Source organism: Sorex araneus, chromosome 2 (assembly GCF_027595985.1).
Source record: "Sorex araneus isolate mSorAra2 chromosome 2, mSorAra2.pri, whole genome shotgun sequence".
Taxonomy (NCBI): Eukaryota; Metazoa; Chordata; class Mammalia; order Eulipotyphla; family Soricidae; genus Sorex; species Sorex araneus.
In genome coordinates this window covers 195,218,202-195,232,605 of record NC_073303.1, presented here as the reverse complement: position 1 = coordinate 195,232,605, position 14,404 = coordinate 195,218,202, and the positions used below count along the sequence as shown (strand labels likewise).

The window sequence follows — 14,404 nt, the reverse complement described above, 5'->3', positions numbered from 1 at the left end:
ACACACACACACACACACACACACACACACACACACACACACACACACCCCTTCTTGGCCACCTCTCTAGAAAGAAAGGCTGCTTTGCTATTTTCACTGTTCCCGGCCAGGCAGGTCACGCTGCAGATGTTTCGTGGCCAGCCCTTCTGTCCTTGATCCCAGCGGGAGGCTGACTTGTCTTCCCCAGCGGAGTTGGTCTGGAACGTGGCTACTGCATATCTCCTGCTTGCAGCCCCTTGGGCTCTGTGGTTTTATTCCGGGTTAAATGTGAAGTGGTCACCTTTGGTCAGCACTGGGGCAGTTTACACAAGCACCGTTAGAGGGAAAAAGCCTTCTCTTAGAATAATGATTTGTTTACAGAGGGTACTCAGCTGTGTTCCCCGAATGATTTGGAAGTTTCAAATCACTCTGAAAAAGTTTGCTTCAACAAGCTTACCAGAAGGCATTTGGAAAAGTGTCCTTCTAGCTTAGTATTAGGGGAATGCAAATCGAAAGAGTGAGCTGTCATTGCCCACCAGGGAGAGTGGCCTACCTCAAAAAGAGAAAAAGAATCAGTACGAGTAGGAACAGAGGTGGAAAGGGGACCCGAATTCACCGTTGGTGGCGAAGTTGGCTGGTTTAGCCTCTGTGGAAAAGAGTGTGGAGATTTCTCAAAGAAGATCCGGGCTTCCTCATGACCCAGCGACTGTGTTTCTTAACATCTACCACCCCAGGGCTGGAGTAATAGCACAGCGGTAGGGCGTTTGCCTTGCACGCAGCCGACCTGGGTTCGATTCCCAGCATCCCATATCGTCCCCTGAGTACCGCCAGGAGTAATATCTGAGTGCAGAGCCAGGAGTAACCCCTGTGCATTGCCGGGTGTGATCCAAAAAGCCAAAAAAAAAAAAAAAAAAAAGCATCTACCACCCCAAACAAAAAAACCCACGAAGTCAAAAAGATGTGTGTGGGGGCTGGAGGAATAGCACAGCAGGTAGGGCGTTTGCCTTGCACGCGGCCGACCCAAGTTCGAATCCCAGCATCCCATATGGTCCCCTGAGCACTGCCAGGGGTGATTCCTGAGTGCAGAGCCAGTAGTAACCCCTGTGCATCGCCGGATGTGACCCAAAAAGCAAAAAAAAAAAAAAAGATGTGTGTGTTCATTATAGCACTAGAGCAATATTACAGCAGATAGGGCGAGTGCCTTGCAGGCAGCTGACCCAGGTTCGGTCCCCAGCATACTATGTTGTCCCCTGAGCATCTCTAGGAGTGTTTCCTGAGCACAGAGCCTGGAATAACCCCTGAGCATCATTGGGTGTCTCCCCAAAACCAAAACATAGGCCAAATGTCTAAGACAAAGGACTAAATAAAGAAGCTGTGGCATATTTACAGGGCAAAATACCACACAGGGGTAAGAACAGATGAAATCTTGCAGTTCATTGCAATTGTGGAAAGAACTGGAAGCTATCATATGAAATAAAATAAGCCAGAGGGGAAAAGGACAAATGCCAGATGATCTCGCTCGTGTGTGGTCTAGAAAGAGACAGGGGAACTGACATAGTGAAACACCTGGATTACGGAACCGAGATTAACAAGGAGGTGGGGAGATCATGAAGAGCTGGACCAGAGTAACTAGACTTGGTGGAAGGTATTAGGCACCTTTGTAGTGAGCTGCGGCCACTAGACTTCAGTACTGTAAACGTCCACACTACTGCAAGTTACGACCGGAACTACAACAGTGGAAGAACTGATTTGTTCAGAACGTGAAAATTCTACTAGAAAACTTAATTTATGAGAGCCAGTGTCAGGAGCCAATGCATGCAGAAGCAAAGCTTAGAATAATCTCTGAGAGTCAAAGGGAATGTGCCTGCTACTGAGGCAGGGGGGAATAGGGGGTGGGGGTGGGGGGAGGGATACTGGGATCATTGGTGGTGGAGAATGAGCACTGGCTTAGGGATGGATACTGGATCATTGTGTGACTGACATGTAATCACTTAAGTTTCTAAGTCTATAACTGTACCTCATGGTGATTCATTTAAAAACTTTTTTTTAATTAAAAAAAAAAGGATAATCTCTGAGATGAGTCATTGCAGAGAGCTGGGATGAGTAAACTTGAATCAGAGGGATAATGATAACGTTAGTCTTGTTTCTCCGTGCCTCCCTCCTTCACAGCCCAGCTAGAACCTGGTCCTTGGCTTTGCTTTCTGCTTCAAGAGAGAAAAAGAAGAAAAGCTCTTAGAGAATTACTGAGAACAGCAATTCCACTGGGGGGGAGGAGGGGAGGAGGAAGAGGAGGAGGAGAAAACTGAATGTTTAGTCTAGACAGGGAAAACAGCTTTACCCTCAAGTGATTAAGGGGTCATTCTCCAGCTTGATTTGTATGTCATCAGTAATGCATTCTTTTTATTATTATTATTATTGTAAGAGAATTACCAAGAGAGGCAAAATCTTATCATCTATCATAAATGTAAAACGTGAACCTCAGATGAGGCAGGACCAGGTGCCAGGCCAGTGTCCTACCCCCTGTATTACCTCTCTGGCCCTTTATGAAAGTTTGATAAGAAGAAAAGTATGTGTTGATTAAAAAGCAGAGAAACATATGGAGAAAGGAAGGAGAAAATTTCTTACCTCAAAATACAGAATTTCCTGCTCTTAATGTTGGGCATTTACTTTCATTTGTAAAAAATAGTACAAGTTTGGAACTGGAGCAATAGCACAGCGGGTAGGGCATTTGCCTTGCATGCGGCCAACTCGGGTTCGGTTCCCAGCATCCCATATGGTCCCCCGAGTACTGCCGGGAGTAATTCCTGAGTGCAGAGCCAGGAGTAACCCTGTGCATCGCCGGGTGTGACCCAAAAAGAAAAAAAAAATAGAACATGTTTGTGTGTATAAATAGATCAATATACTTGACTATTTTGTCCTTTGACTTTTGTGATACTGAATGAAGAATGTTCGTGTTATTTTAAGTTATTCAAAGGAATTATTTCAGCATTTGGACAGTTGCTGCATTGTGTGACAGAACAATGATTTCCTTATTCACTTCCTTCAGTGGGTCCCCTCAGCCCTGTGGACTGCACACTATGAACAATTCCTGTGAGCATTTCTGACCATAAACACCTCCCCCTCCATATTTTAACTGATGACTTTTTTTGACAGAAGTGAAATTTATGCGGTTGAGGAAATGGGTGTTTTGATTCTGTGTTGTTGTTGTTGTTGTTGTTTGTTTTTGTTACAAACAGAAGGAATTCTGGATTTCAGTGTATCTTGGAAGCAAAGAGCCCTGGCGCTGAGAACTAAAAGTGGGTGTGGAGAGTGCGTGGATGTGGCGGGCGGGAAAACAAGTGATGCTATGCGTCCACTTAAGCGCACTCGGCCTGTGCCACGTCCCCATCCACTCCCGCAGTGACCCCCGTGTTTAGGGATATTTGGGGATGACATTTGTGTGACGCAGCATGACATTTGCGTGATGCAGCATGACAATCGCCGTGTTGGCTGCAATGCCCAGTCACTCCTTCCCTCCGCCTGCTTTCCAGGTCGCGGATCTGAGCATGGGGGACCTGCTGCTACACACCACGGTGGTCTGGCCCAACCCCCCGGCTTCCCTGGGGAAGTGGAAAAAGGAGCCAGAGTTGGCCGCCTTCGGTGCGTATGGGAGGGTTGGAGGGTTGGAGGGGGGCGGGGGGACGGGCTTCGTTGGCAGTGGGACGCTTTTTATTTCCCCCACCACATGGCAGAATTGACTCAAATGAAGTTAGTTCCGTTTATCTGCTGCGGTCTTTTTTTTTTTTTTCCTTTTTTGGGTCACACCTGGTGATGCACAGGGGTGACTCCTGGCTCTGCACTCAGGAATTACTCCTGGCGGTGCTCAGGGGACCATATGGGATGCTGGGAATCGAACCCGGGTCGACCGCGTGCAAGGCAAATGCCCTACCCGCTGTGCTATCGCTCCAGCCCCGTATCTGCTGCGGTCTTGCCAGCAGCCCGGGACAAGCCTTCACTCACACCTTCTAGGAGGAAGCCGACGGGAAGAGATCTGTCGATTCACATTGTTGTATTTTACTGCTGCTGCTTGCAGTATCTCTGTAGAAGAACTGGTTAAAAATAATGTGGAGGGGCCAGAGAGATCATTCAGCGGGGAGGGCACTTGCCTTGCAGGCGGTCGACCCGGGTTCGATTCCCAGTATCCCATATGGTCCCCTGAGCACCGCCAGGAGTAATTCCTGAGTGCAGAGCCAGGAGTCACCCCTGAGCATCACTGGGTGTGGCCTCAGAACCACAAATAAATAAGCGCATGTGGGGACCAGAGAGATAGATACTGCGGGAGGTAAGGCACTAGCCTTGAGCATAGCCAATCCTGGATCAATCCCCAGCACCATGTTAGGTCCTGCTGGGCACCAGCAGGGATGATTCCTGGGCACAGAACCAGGAGTAGTAATCCCTGACCCTGCCAGATGTGGCTAATTGCCCTCCTCCCTCCCCCAAAGCTGAACACATGTAAGAAAGTGGAAACAAAAAAATCAAAATATTGGGGGCTGAGGTGGATTGGCACAGTGGGCAGTTTGCCTTGCATGCGGCCATCCTGGGTTCAATTCCCAGCATCCCACATGGTCCTCTGAGCACCGCCAGGGGTAATTCCTCAGTGCGTGGGCCAGGAGTAACCCCTGTGCATCACCGGGTGTGATCCCCCCAAAATAAATAAATAAAGTTTAAAAAAAAATCAAAATAGATTGACTCTTTTCCCAAGACACTCCCCCATCCTCCCATCCTAGTTTCTTTCCTTTTTTGGGGGGACGGGGTCACACATGGCGATGCTCAGGAATTACTCCTGGCGTTTCTTGGGGCACCATATGGGATGCTGGAGATCAAACCTGGGTCGGCCATGAGCAAGGCAGACGCTCTACCCATTGTACTATCACTCCGGCTCCATCCTGGTTTCTTTTATAGTCCCCCCCAATTCTGTAGGGCTGGAATTTGGGACCTGAGTTCTCAGATGACCTGCAGTGGCCTCACCGGGGTGGCCGCAATCCCAGCAAATGAACACTAGGGACAGTAGAGCCGTTTGCCAGGGATTCATTTTTTTTAATGAACTCCTTTGGATGGATGCAGTGACTTGCAGTTAGAAAGCTCACACGATGATATCCGATGATATCGTAAGAAGCTTTGGGGGAGAGAGTAGCCCTTCGGAGCCCCCCCCCCCGGGAGTGGTGCATGATTTGGGGGGGACACAGCTTGGGGTTGCCATGGTGATGCTTGCCTTGCAGCCCCAGAAAGGAGCTTGTCAGCATTCCAGGCGTCTCTGCTTTGTTCTTTTCCCTGCCTCCCCCTGGGAGAGCATTCCTTGGCCCACCCTAAAGGAACTCGAGTATTTCAGTTCTGTCACTTTACCTCATTTTCCCAGGGGGAAGGGAAGGGAGGGGGGAGTGTCTGCTTGCTGCATCGTTCAACACCCAGTTACACCCCGATGGGAGCCAAGTGGTCCCAAAGGCACAGGGACCCCCGTGTTGCATGCAAGCAAGACTAGGGGCCGCTGGTGACAAGTGCAGTGGGGAGGTCGCTTAACGTGCCTTGCATGTGACCGGCCCTGGTTCATTGTCTGGCACCTCACAGTGTCCCCAGAGCTTCACCCGAGGAGACAGACCCCTGAGCACCACTGGGTGTGGCCCAGACCCTCTCGAGAGATCAGGATTGTGGAAGTGTGGGGGAAAATGTGAGCCAGGTGTCAGAAGAGTCTTGGGGTATTGCAGCCGTGTGTGTGTGTGTGTGTGTGTGTGTGTGTGTGTGTGTGTGTGTGTGATGGGGGTGCATACTTTGGCGTGGGTCATGGTAGGGGGTAGTATTTGCTTTGCAGCCCCCCAAGCAGAGTGGCGTGCCTGACCTCGCCTTTTCTTCTTGGAGAATCTGGGGTGCCCTCAGACTTCCCATCAGCTCCCAGAGGGGTGGTGTAGGCTTCCTGAGACATCCCCCCCAAAACCCACCAGCCCACACGTGCTAGCCCGCAGGTGAGCCTGCACCTCAGTACCTCACGAGCACCCGTTCGGGCTTCCTATCTCGAGAAATAGAGATTTGGAAGAAAGGAGAATAACTGGGCAAGTGGGGGAGTCGGCCACCCATCGATGGGAAAGAGGTCCTTTAGGGACCCAGAGGGGCGAGGAAGGGGCGGCTGGAAGGCCGGGCTGGACTGGGTTTGCGGCCATCCCATTTGGCACTCGGGGTCCGGGCAGATGCCAGTTGGGGGGCTTAGTGCTCGGTCTGGAGCTTGATGGTCTCCTGGGGTCTGCGGGCACCTCGGAGGGCCGGGAGCGTGCTGTGAGGCGGGAGGGGCCCGGTGCAAGCCCCGTGGCGCAAGTGTTTCTCAGCTTGGACCCCCGGTAAGGAGGAGCGGCAGAGACCTGGCTCCCAGGGGGCTGCTCTCCGGAGGGCCCCGGAGCTCGTCCCTGAGAGTGCCTCAGGCTCAGTCCCGCTGTCATTCTCTGTCGCTGCCCCTGCCTTGGCCCCGCTGTGCTGGGAGGCAAGAGTGTGAAAGGGACGTTGAGACAGGGACAGGAGCCAGCAGTGTGTGCGGGGTGGGAGGGGCTCCCCCGTGCCCAAGTCCACATTCCTGGATAAGAGTTGGGTTTGTTGGGGCTGGAGCAATAACACAGCAGGGAGGGTGTTTACCTTGTACATGGCCGACCCGGGATTGAGTCCCAGCATCCCCTATGGTCCCCTGAGCACCACCAGGAGTAATTCCTGAGTGCAGAGCCAGAAGTGACCCCTGTGCATCTCTGGGTGTGACCCCAAAGGAGAAAAAAAGAGTTGGGTTCGTGGAATGTGTCCTGGGCTTGGCATGGTGTCAGGAACCCGGGAAGATGAGGGGTAACTCGTTCCTTCTCTCCACCCCTTAGAGACAAGAGAGATAACACAGGGGTTAAGACAGTTGCCTTTCATGCGGCCAACCCAGGTTCAATCCCTGACATCCCACGTGGTCCCCCAAGGATAGCTGGGAGTGCTCCCTGAGCCAGACCCAGGAGCACTGCTGGCTGTAGCTCAGTCTCCCCAGATCCTCCAAAAGAATATTTATTTTCTGCTTTCTTTTTGGAGGGGCAACTTACATTATATTAGATATATGAATAAATATTTTTATTTCAAAATAAATCTTAAACATATAGTATATAACTGGAGCGATAGCACAGCGGGTAGGGTGTTTGCCTTGCACTCAGCTGACCTGGGTTCGATTCCTCTGTCTCTCTCAGAGAGCCCGGCAAGCTACTGAGAGTATCCCGCCCGCACGGCAAAGCCTGGCAAGCTACCCATAACATATTGGATAAGCCAAAAACAGTAACAGCAAGTCTCACAATAGAGACATTACTGGTGCCTGCTTGAGCAAATTGAAGAGCAACGGGATGACAGTGATACAGTGATAAATATAATATAGCACAATTAATGTAATATGCACAGCACAACATAATACCACAAATATCCTAAACCAAGTAATACAATTAATATGTGTATTCCCTGCTTCTGAAGAGTCTGCTGTGATCCAGTCTTTCTGAGAGACGTGGGATGGTTCTGGAGTTCTAATAAAGGGAATTTTCACCTTTCAAGTCAAAATACAAATGATAGCTCCTGAATTATTTACACACAGCGTCTTTGTCTGTGTGATTGCAGCTTAATTTGTGTAAATATAATCCTCTTAAGCCGTTGTGCCTTGGCTGCTTTATTTTAACCATGAAAGATGCTTGCATTATTTCCTACATAACGTAGCTGAGTGTTGAGCAAAGCATGTCTCAGCTGAAGATTGAGAGTTGAAAGGATTCCATAGTTAAAATACCGTGTTTTGCCCTCGAAGTTTCCAGGGGAGGAGGGGGTGGTGGTTTCCATCTATGCAGGCTTTCTTCGCTGACTTTGAACCTGGGGAATTTTGTCTCCGTGGGGGCTCTTGAATTTTGCAGATATGTCAAGTGATGGAAGGTCGTGTGGGAGTTTCAGGGGAGGGGGTGGAACCTCTATTTCCTCCTCCTAGCCCGAGTGTTTATCACCCATGGCTGAAGCTGACGGGGAACCCCACGCAGCGAGGGCCGTAACTATCTTGTTTTGATGTTTTGCCCCCAGTCTTCAAAACTGCCGTGGTCCTGGTGTACAAAGATGGTTCCAAACAGAAGAAGAAACTCGTAAGCCTTCCTGTTTCACCCGACCCCCCCACCCGTCTCTGTCTTTCTCTAACTCTGTCTCTCTCACGCTCTCTCACTGTCTCTCTTCTCTCTCTCTTCTCTTCTCTCTCTCTCTCTCTCTGCATCTCAAATCTACAAATCTACATAATTCCAGTTCTCCTTCTTGGTCACGAGTTCTTTTATAATTTCTTTTCTTGTTTGCTAGCATCACTAGAGTCTTTAGGAAATGCCCATCCACCTTGCCCTCTCCTGCAGGCTCACGTTTAGAACCCGAGAGTGAGTTGCTACTGGATTTTCCCTGTCTAATTCCTTTCCTTGTTCTTCTCTCTCCTCCTCCTCTGTCTCTCCTTCTCTCTCTCTCTCTCTCTCTTTTTTTTGTCACTTGATGAGTTTCACTTTTTGGTCCCTTGATTAGTGTGCTTATTTGCATAGAATTAGCATATCCCTCCCAGGCGCTCTTGCTCTCTGCTGGGAGAACAAAAGTGCCCACCAAAATGAAGCCCCTTTGGTCCCTGAGTGGGCACATGTGCGGGCTGGCCCAGGTTCCAGCCGCTGCTTCTCATGCCCTGGATCCTTCTCTTCCTGCAGGTAGGATCCCACCGACTCTCCATCTATGAGGACTGGGATCCCTTCCGGTTCCGGCACATGATCCCCACCGAAGCTCTGCAGGTTCGAGCTTTGGCGAGTGCAGGTAACCTCCTCGGCTCGTCCCTGAGGCCTGAGGGTGGTCCAGGCTCCTGGTCTGGCCATCCTGGTGCATCTCTGCCGTGCTCCCCTCCTCTCCCTCCCTCTCTCCATTGCTGTGGTGGCCCCGGCCATTCCTTCAGAACAGTTGCTCCTGGTACATCACGGAGCTCGGGGCAGTTCTCACAAAAAATTGGTGGCTCCGCCTGTCTGCAGTGCCCCTATCTATGGAACCAACCCAGCTCACCTCCCCAGGCTCCGGGCCGCCTTCTCGGTAGATCCCTCAGAAAGCAAAGCGTGTGTGAGGGCAGCTCTCTGTCCTTGAAGGCACGGGGAATGCGGCCCCCGACTGTATGGGATGCTTTCACCATTGTCCCAAGGAATTCTAGTCATTCCTTGTATGTGTGGATAATAACAGTCCAGTGTACTAACTTCTGGGTAGCAGGCAGTCTCTTCCTTCTGGAAAGATCTCTCAAGACAACGAACAGACATAGCCCATGCCCAGAACCCATGTGAGTTTGAACTGGGGGACCCCACAGACCACCCAGAGCCCAAGAAAGCCATTAAATATGTTTCCCCCTCCAGCTTCGCAGGCCTTTATGTGTGTGTCAGCGTGAAGGCTTTGCAAACGTCTGCTCCTTTGCTTTGCTCTCGATAGCAGTGAAGCAAGTTTTTGGGCAGCTTAATGTGCATAGTGGATGCTTTAAGCACTGGAGAGTAGATATTGTAGCTCTAGTAGGAGAGTGAGCATTACAGGCATTGGCTAAGAAAAGCTGCTTCCTGTTTTACCTGGATGGCCTTCCCGTGGCCTCAAGAGCCCCCTGCCTGTGGACCTTCACTGTGGACGTTTCTATCCATGCCCCTTCCACGCTTGCCAGGACCCATAAGTTCTTAGTGTCTAATCAGTGCTGAGCCTTGAACTTGTCTTGTGTCCTCATAAAGCCAGCTTCCGATGTCTTGTTAAATCTTTGTTTTATTTAATTTTTTTTTTAGCATTTTGTTTACCTTATTGGGGGGAGATGGAATTTGGGACAACCGTATTTGGAACTCACTGCTTCATTGAAAGAGCCAGACCCCAGAATCTATGCTGCTCCAAGACTCAGTTCTTCCATCACTGTCACGGGTTGCTTGACTGACCTCTTAGGCGATCGAGAAGGAGATGCTAGCAGCTAGAAATTACCCCAATCAGGGTCGGAGCAATAGTACAGAGGACAGGGCATCTGCCTGGCATGCAGCCGACCCAGGTTCGATCCCTAGCACCCCATATGGTCTCCTAGCCCTCCAGGAGTGATTCCAGAGTGCAGAGTCAGGAGTAAGCCCTGAGAACAGCTGGGTATGGGTCCCTCCAAAGAAAAACAAAAAAGAAGAAGAAGAAGAAAAGAAATTGCCCAAGTCATATTTTTCCTTGCTTCTCATTATGCATCGTCTCCTTAGAGCTTGGGTTCTGCGTCAGGTTCCTTTGGCCGGTCGGCTGCTGCTCAGGTGGACTTCATCTGAGATCCAAGCGTGGGAAGTGCTTCTTCACTTAATTCAAAACATCCCCATTCATTCAAAACACCCCCTGATTCACCACCGTCTCCATTGCTCTAGACGCAGAAGCCAACACCGTGTGTGAAATTGTCCATGTCAAATCGGAGTCTGAAGGGAGGCCGGAGAGAGTCTTTCACCTGTGTTGCAGGTGAGTCTGGAGTCGGGGCGTACAACCCAGAGCTGGGATGGGCACCCTCATTCCTCAGAGCCAGGGATGTGACTATGCTGGCCGTTCCCCCATCACGTCTGGGTTCCAGGCCAGCCTGGGCAACCCTGGACACTGTGTGCACTTGAGAAAGTATTTTATGCTTAGAAAATCAGTCATTGGATGAATTATACTGATACCACCAGATGATACACAATAGTCTGATTCATTTGATATATTTCTGAAAGGATTAACTAGGAATTCTTTTTTCCCTGTTCAGTGTTCAGGGTCTACTTTCACTGAGGACTTTCTTTTCATGTTTAACCTTGGTCTACAGGAAGGACATGGTTTCATATCAGAGTTGATCTGGGAGATTGGGATACATTGTTTATGAGGTAGAATATCTGAGATGCAGCAAATGAGTGAGGTCAGCTAAAGCTTACCGGGGTAAAGGCCGGAGCGATAATACGGCAGGTAGGATGTTTGCCTTGCACATAGCTGACCTGCCATACTATCACTGTGGCCCTCACCCATGTTAAGTTTTCCCTGATGAGTCTCCTTTCGTGATACTTAACCTGTGTCAAATACCATCAGCTTTCATCAGAAAAAAAAATAATAATAATGCTGACCAGGAGGAAGTATAGTTTTTTAAATTATGGGAATGAGAACTTGGGAGATTTTTTTCTGTCCTATATTCACACTGCTCTAATATTTACATGTTAAACCGTGTCTGGAAGGAGTGATGTTTAATAGGCCAACTTCTGAAGAACTGATGCTATTGGGTATCAGTCTTAGGGTATTTGGCAGAAGCACCAAGGGTGTTGGGGCTCATTTGTAAAAAAAAAAAAAACACTTTAGAATGAAGGCTCTGCCTTAAGGACCAAGCGTCTGTCGACTTCATGGTGGAAGATCCATCTCCGCACCCATCCAATTCATTCCTGGGTCATCCTGCCCCAAATTGGCTGCAGGAATTGAAAGGCAAAGCGTTAACTGGAAAGGAATAGGCCTTCCTCAGGGATATTTCTTTGACTTCACTTCAGTGGCTGGGAAGGTGCCCGTGTCTTACAGGCAGATTTCCTCACATGTATCAATCTTCATTTCCCAGCTCTCCGGAGAGCCGGAAGGAATTCCTGAAGGCCGTGCATTCCATCCTGCGTGACAAGCACAGAAGACAGCTCCTCAAAACGGAAAGCCTTCCCTCCTCCCAGCAATATGTCCCCTTTGGAGGAAAGAGATTGTGTGCGTTGAAAGGGGCCAGGCCGGCCATGAGCAGGGCAGGTACTGTGGGGATTCAGACCTTCACGATCCCCGTCACCCCCACTCCACTGTAGAACTCCAGGGAGCTTGACCTGGAGGAGTAAGAATTAGCCGTGACCTTGGGTCTGACATCGGAGTACGGGTCTTCTCTGGCCTGAAGTCTCTTTCCACTGGCTTCCTGGCAATCAGCCCTTTGTTTTCCTCCTCTTGCCCCCCACTCATGTTTCCCCTCAGCTGCCTTCTTCTGGCTGGTGAGCGCCTCTCTCATTTGCTAAGCCAGGAGGTGAGCGTAGATTCTCTCTCAGCAGGGTTGCTGTCTTAGCCTGCTTGCAGAATGAGAGTCACTGCTTTGCATGGCAGCCAGCTTTGTCTAGCCAGTAGCCACGCGCGCATCACGGTTCAGCGAGGTCACAGCCTGCCATGGCTTTGGACCGCAGACACACCACAGTACCAGTTCTCAGGAGTGAGTCCAGGTTGGGTAGACCAGATGACCCATCATTTTTCATGTTGGGTAGACCAGATGACTCATCATTTTTTTTTTTTTTTAGCATCAGTGTTAGTTTTTATATTTTGGATTGGTGGGGGAAGGAGCTTTGAGCTGCTATTGATAAAGAGGATTCTAAAGCTCAAATGATTCTAGAGCAAATATTCTTTTAGAACTTGGCTCCATCACTGAACGATGGAGTGAGGAAGACCCGTATTAGCCAGTACATCGCATCTAGAGAGAAAGATACTTGCGTGACACCTAGGGATTACTGACATTCTTATCAATGCTTCCTTAAGCCCACCAGTTTTATAGCCCACCAGCCTTGCCACCTGTTGCCAAGTGTGTTAAAGAGACATGCAGAGCACTGAATAGTTGAAGGTTTTCATAGGCACAACTCCTGTAGCTTGACTTGGAATATATTCTTTGAGCGTCGTCCGTGTGATTCATCATCGTGACTTTGTCCTCCGATTAACTTACAAGCGTTTATTTCAAAGCTGGTGTGGTATACACACTGTGCCTGGTCAGGTTCTCCGAGGCATCCTGAGGGTCTGATAGCTCCATATCCACAGTTTCCTGTGGGCTCGTCCTGTGAGAAAGCTGCCCTACATAGCTCCCAGTGGAGCCAATCATCTGTTCCTTTTTGCTCCTCAGGGAATGTTTTCCTTAGAATGTTCCAGCCTCTGCCAGCTTTACCTGGCATTGCCCAGGTGTCAGTGGTTAATCGGTGATTCTAAATTCAGAGTCTCAGAGCTCTTTTGAATCTAAGCAGGTTTATTTTGGAGGGCGCCCAGCTGTCTCCCTGCTGAGATCCAGTCAGAAGGGAGGGAAAGCCAGCCCCCACAACTTCCACGAGCATCCTGTCACAGGGAAAAAGCCCCTTAGCTTTGGCTGATGGGGATGGGGAGGTCTTGCCTGATGGTCCTTTAGAGGCCAGAGGAACTTTGTTTTTTTAAATCTCTGCTTTGGAAGCACCTCATTGTCATGGGGATCTTCATGTTAGAAGAGTTCACCCACTGAGCGGCCAGCACAGGGCTGGCATGGTGACCCTCAGATAATCCAAGGCCAAAGATTCTCTCCTGGAATCCAGCGAGGCTTCCTTTGCGGTTGTTTGCTTGTGCTTCATCTTGCCTCCAGTACCCAGCTAGTCCGTTTCTCCGTCTGTTCGGTTTGAACAGGACAGTACGTTGGGAACAGGCTGTATCCTGTGCCAGTACTGAGTACTTAGCTTAGGTGAACATTTGCTGGCAATCCAGTGACACTCGTGCTTTTTAAAAAATTAATATTCTAACATTTCCTGAGGAAAAATATCAGATGTATAGAGCAGCTCAAAGAGTCTTGTACAGTCACACCTGCCATCTGTGGTCTACTATTAATATTTTCCATGATATCGTCATCACACCTGTTCCTTTGTCATCTGTCACTCATCTTATGCGTGACACTTTGCTCCTAAGTACATCGGCATCCAGCCTGTTAGCAGATCTTTCCTACAGCTGTATATTGCGTGGAGATAGTTCTGGCCTGGTGATTGGATAGATCCTGACTGCACCGGGGCAGTGTGGAGAAAACTATAGCACTGTATCACTGCCATCCCATTGTTCATCGATTTGCTTGAGCGGGCATCAGTAATGTCTCCATTGTGAGACTTGTTACAGTTTTTGCCATATCAAATACGCCATGGGTAGCTTGCCAGGCTCTGCCGTGCAGGCGAGATACTCTCAGTAGCTTGCTGGGCTCTCTGAGAGGAACGAAGGAATCGAACCCAGGTTGGCCACATGCAAGGCAAATGCCCTACCTGCTGTGTTATCGCTCCTGTGGAGAAAACATTGAATGAGAATTATGGTTTTCCTTTTTCCCATCAGAGAAGCAGGATAATTCTCCCTACCTCCCCGCCCAGCCCTGGCTTTTTTTTTTTTCTGTCTTCCTGGGCATAGCTTTCATTCCCCTGTGGTCGAGAATGTTGTCCATTTGGTCAGTGTTGAACAGAACACTCAGTTGCAGTGTGGCAACTTAGGCAGAGGTCAGCCAGAGGAGCCAGTGAGCCCCATCCACAGCCCGCCGGCCTTGCCTCTGCCTGCTGGGGGTTGAGGTCAAGGTGCACCGGACAGTAACTGAGATGTCCAGAGAGTCTCCTCCTCCTCCTCCTCCTATTCCTCCTCCTCCTGGCAGCTTGGCAGC

The 14,404-nt window shown here is 49.7% G+C and overlaps 1 protein-coding gene across 15 annotated transcripts in view; it reads left to right on the top strand.

Annotated features, from left to right (window-relative positions):
- Positions 1-14,404, top strand: part of TIAM1 (TIAM Rac1 associated GEF 1) — a 442,353-nt gene that overhangs the window by 423,820 nt on the left and 4,129 nt on the right. For all 15 annotated transcript variants that reach the window (XM_055127804.1, XM_055127797.1, XM_055127802.1 and 12 more), the window contains 5 exons: positions 3,510-3,618; positions 8,068-8,126; positions 8,715-8,817; positions 10,401-10,488; positions 11,591-11,763. In XM_055127804.1, the coding sequence (XP_054983779.1) occupies positions 3,510-3,618; positions 8,068-8,126; positions 8,715-8,817; positions 10,401-10,488; positions 11,591-11,763 (532 nt within the window). The remainder of the gene's footprint in view (positions 1-3,509; positions 3,619-8,067; positions 8,127-8,714; positions 8,818-10,400; positions 10,489-11,590; positions 11,764-14,404) is intronic.